The following is a 4358-nucleotide window of genomic DNA, read 5'->3' on the forward strand; positions in this document are numbered from 1 at the left end:
GAAGAGGCAGCAGTTATGAGCTGGTAAGCTGGTCAGCTTCCAGAGTTGGACTGGAGGGTACATAGGGGAAGACCAGGGGATGGTTGTTGTCATGTGGCAAGGTGCTGGGACTAGCCAGACTTCTGGCAGCTCAGCTCTCAGGGGACCCTGACAGGCAGGAGAACTCTATGTTAATAATGCCCACAAACAATACCCAGACCCTGTCTGCTTCACTTTGTCGCCTTCCTTCTTTAAGCCTGCTTTCAGTGTCTTGGGCATGGGGGTCCTCCTTTTGGTCACCTTAGAGACTTTATGGAGTACTGAGAAAAGAAATGATTTAGAGTCAGAAGGTTGGTATCAGGCTGGGGTTGAGTAGGAAAAGCATAGGTTCCCAATGAATTTAGACTAGAGATCTAGTGCCTGCCCTGTCACTTATTAACCATGTAACCATGGTAGATTACCAAGCCCTAGGGCCTCAGGTTTTTCATCTGTGAAGCAAGTGGGCTTGATGAGACCTGTCTTGTAGAGTGGCTGAGATGTAGGTAATGTAGGCAATGTAAAGCACCTTGCACAGTGCCTGGCTCAGTCTTTAATGATTAACAGTTACAGTAACTGTCTGTTATCCACAGTTTTGCTTTCTGCAGTTTCAGCTACCTGAGATCAACCAGAGTCTTAAAATATTAAATAGACAATTTCAGAAATATACAATTCATTAAGTTTTAAATCACACCATCCCACTCTGTCCTGCCCTGAACATGAATCATCCTTTTGTTCAACATATCCACACTATATATGCTATCTACCCATTAGTATAGGAAAAAATGTAACATTATAGTGTTCAGTACTCTCCATGGTGTCAGATACCTACAGGCGGTCTTGGAACATAATCACTGGCAGATAACGGGTACTTCTGTGTTTCTATCATTAATTTGACACCAGGCTCTTCTACCCTGTACTCTAGAAGTTGTTGCTATTATCCAGTATACCTTAGAGAAATCTCAATAGGACACATAATACCATAATCAGTCAACCATACTGCTGGCTTTGTAAATAGTGGTAGTAGTGTTAGTCACTCCGTTGTGTCCGACTCTTTGCGATCCAACAGACTGTAGTCTGCCAGGCTCCTCTGTCCATGGGATTCTCCAGGCAAGAATACTGGAGTGGACTGCCATTCCCTTCTCCAGAGGATCTTCCTGACCCAGGGATTGAACCCAGCTCTCCTATGTTGCAGGCAGATTCTTTACCATTTGAGCTACAGGGGCTTTCCAAATAAAAATCAGTAAATTTTCTTCTTAGAGGATATATTATTAAATTTAGGTGGAGGGGAGTCTTCCCCAGCTGGATGCAACTCAAAGCTACTAGATTTTGAGCCAAAGACCAATTTAGTCCCTCCCTCCCAGCTGCATTTTCATCCGATCCACTATTTTCATTAATTCCTCCCCACCCAAGCTATATATTGCTCAGAATTGGCCAAATTACATTAAAGGTAATCTAATTAAAATGTCTTCTAATAATGTCATCTCTGGTTTTCCTAGGTCAGTGAAATGGGTGCCTGGACAGTGACTTCCCAGCATCATTTAAAAGATATCCATCCTTATTTCTTAGGAAACCCTTGCAGACGATACTTATAAAACACCTAGGTCTTGTGTTCAGCTGAACTGGGACAAGAGTACAGGACAACTTCTTTACTTGCCCCAGGAAGTGATTTCTCTATGGTTTATCCATGATCCAAAAGCAAATGCCAAGAGCAGTTTTGTTATCCACGTTTTTCTCTCATTCCTAAGACACACGGAGAAGGCAATGGCAACCCACTCCAGTACTCTTGCCTGGAAAATCCCATGGACAGAGGAGCCTGGTAGGCTGCAGTCCATGGGGTCTCTAAGAGTAAGAAATGACTGAGCAACTTCACTTTCACGTTTCACTTTCATGCATTGGAGAAGGAAATGGCAACCCACTCCAGTGTTCTTGCCTGGAAAATCCCAGGGATGGGGGAGCCCGGTAGGCTGCTGTCTATGGAGTCGCACAGAGTCAGACATGACTGAAGCGACTTAGCAGCAGCCGCAGCAGCAGCAGCAAGACACACCATCTGCAGGTCTGAGAGCTGCCACCACCCAGGTTCATTTCCATCACCTCCCATAGAAGAAATCCAGCTTCCCAAAGCCCCAAATCGCCCTGGCTCAGGCACCGACACTCGAGGGCTCCTCCTGGAGTCCCACCACCCTGCCCTATGTTTCCTTGTTCAGTGGGACTAGGGGACATCTCTCCACCTTCCTCGTGTGACTGTGGCTCCTGGACCATCGCTCTAGGTGTAGGGGTGCCCTGCTTTTCCCAGTGTCCCCACTGCTAACACAGGGCCTTCCACAGAGCAGAGGCTCCATGAAGGTTTTTGGAATAAATGAACCAGTGAGCAGAGATTTCATTTATTACTATTTTATTTCTTCTACATCCTTGAATAAGCTAAAAAAATCCAAGTACACATCTTAATGTTACAGAATAGACTAAAAGTGAGAATTAAAAAGTAAACCACTTAATTTTTTCCTCTATTTTACTAAGTTCTTTCACATTTTCAAAGAATTCTTATTCTAATGCCATCTTATTACAGAGTACAAATAAAATGAAAGGTTTCCCAATTTGTCTTAAAATAGCAAAATTCTGTATCCTAAACTAAAAAAAAAAAAAAGCTAAATGTGCCAATGTCATGCATAAACCTAGATTTTGAGAATAACAGACTTTCTAGTTGAGTAACAGCATTTTAAGATGCCAAAAAATAAAAGAAGATCAAGTTCAAAGTCACCTCAGTGGAAGAGAAACACAAAGATGCTATTTACTACGATTCCCTTGCCCCCAGTCTGTCCCTCTACTAGTTAGATCATTGACTGCCCTCTTAAAGCACAGAGTGAAGAATCTGCCTTGGACTTCACTCAGGGCAGAAGCTGCTAGATGGGGCACTAGAACTTTCACTGGCCATGGCACTAGTATCATCCGTGGTGGTAATTCCAGATTGGGCTCTCTCTTCCTGCTGTCTCAGCGCCTCCTCATACCACAGAGGGAAGGCTCTAGGGTCACTTCCACTGATCTTAGCCAAAAACTCCAGGAGAGTCATCTTGCAGATCTCCGCGTGGGCCCGGGGACCCCACAGAAACTCATAGCGGGCAGGATCACTGTTGGGCACCTGTCGGTACTCGAAGTACTGCTCCTGCACCAGCACTCTGGTAATAAGCTCCCTGGGCTCCCCATAGATAAAGTGATCTGTCCCATCATATACCCCCATCACATTCAGTACTTCCCACACCTTCTCCTCAGAGACACAGTCACCCTCCATAAAGATCATGCTCAGGATAACTATCAGAATACCGTTCTTGGGCATGGTCTCCCCATCGCTCATCATCCCATCGCAGGTGAGGCCCAGGCTAGTGACCAGGACATAGGAGTCGTCGCTGGGGTCCACTTCCTTCACATCCACGCCAAACGCCAGCTGCAGGCACTCCGAGGCTTCTCTGAAGATCTCAGGGAAGTGATCCTGGTAATCTTTGATGACGACATTCAGCATTTCCGCCTTTGTGGTCAGCTCCTTAGTGCGATACTTGAGGAGCAGAAACTCTACCAGATCAGCCACCTTGTCATTAATCACATTTCTGGGCAGGGACTCAGCATTTGGCAGAGCCTGAGAGGCGCTCAGACTCTCCTCTTTTTGGCTGCTGGAGCCATCCTCGGATTGGCTCATTGGAGAGGCAACAGCAGTGGGAGAGAGAAAGGAACTCGGAGGGTTCTGTGAAGGACCCTGGGAAGGATCCTGGGAAAGACCCTGGGAAGGATCCTGGGAAAGACCCTGGGAAGGATCCTGGGAAGGACCCAGGGGCCCAGGAATAACATTAAGCTCCTCCTCTGGGGAGCTCAAGATCAGAGGATAGAAAGAAGAAGAGGAAGAGGAAGAGGAGGAAGGAAATGAGGAGGAGCAGGTGGAGGATGAGGACGTATCCTCTTCCACAACTGCAAGAACACTTTGGGTCTCACTGCCTTCCTCAAGCACGCAGCGCCTTCGCTTTGAAGCATGAGACATGATGACTGGTTTCCGGCAACAGACAGGAGTGTGGGCAGAGGTAACAGATGGGGGACCACGGGCCTGGTGGAGAGAGAGGATGAGAGCGGCCTCAGCTGAGAAACGAACCCCGGGTGGTCTGACACAAGCCACTTACAAGTCTCCTCTCGAGGGGTGCTCTTGGACGGAACAGGGGCACTCCTCCTGGGCAGCCTGTCTGCTGGCTACCCAAAGAAGGAAGGGCAGGGGCTCCGCAGGATGCAGGCAGCCCATCCCGAGGTTCCAGGGTTCACATGGTGGGGGGACTTGAGCCTTGTGGGTTCCCCTCTGTTCTGGGATA

General features: G+C 47.3%; 1 protein-coding gene across 1 annotated transcript; it reads right to left on the reverse strand.

Annotated features, from left to right (window-relative positions):
- Positions 1-2896: 2896 nt before the first annotated feature.
- LOC128070366 (melanoma-associated antigen 10-like) lies at positions 2897-4039 on the reverse strand. The gene has a single exon (XM_052663685.1). It carries the CDS (start codon positions 4037-4039, stop codon positions 2897-2899), a length of 1143 nt encoding a protein of 380 aa, XP_052519645.1.
- Between the last annotated feature and the right edge of the window lie 319 nt (positions 4040-4358).

Source organism: Budorcas taxicolor, chromosome X (genome assembly GCF_023091745.1).
Source record: "Budorcas taxicolor isolate Tak-1 chromosome X, Takin1.1, whole genome shotgun sequence".
Lineage (NCBI taxonomy): Eukaryota > Metazoa > Chordata > Mammalia > Artiodactyla > Bovidae > Budorcas > Budorcas taxicolor.

Excerpts from the sequence above, each read along its gene's own strand:
- LOC128070366 (XM_052663685.1), bottom strand. The coding sequence starts at position 4,039 with ATGTCTCATGCTTCAAAGCGAAGGCGCTGCGTGCTTGAGGAAGGCAGT.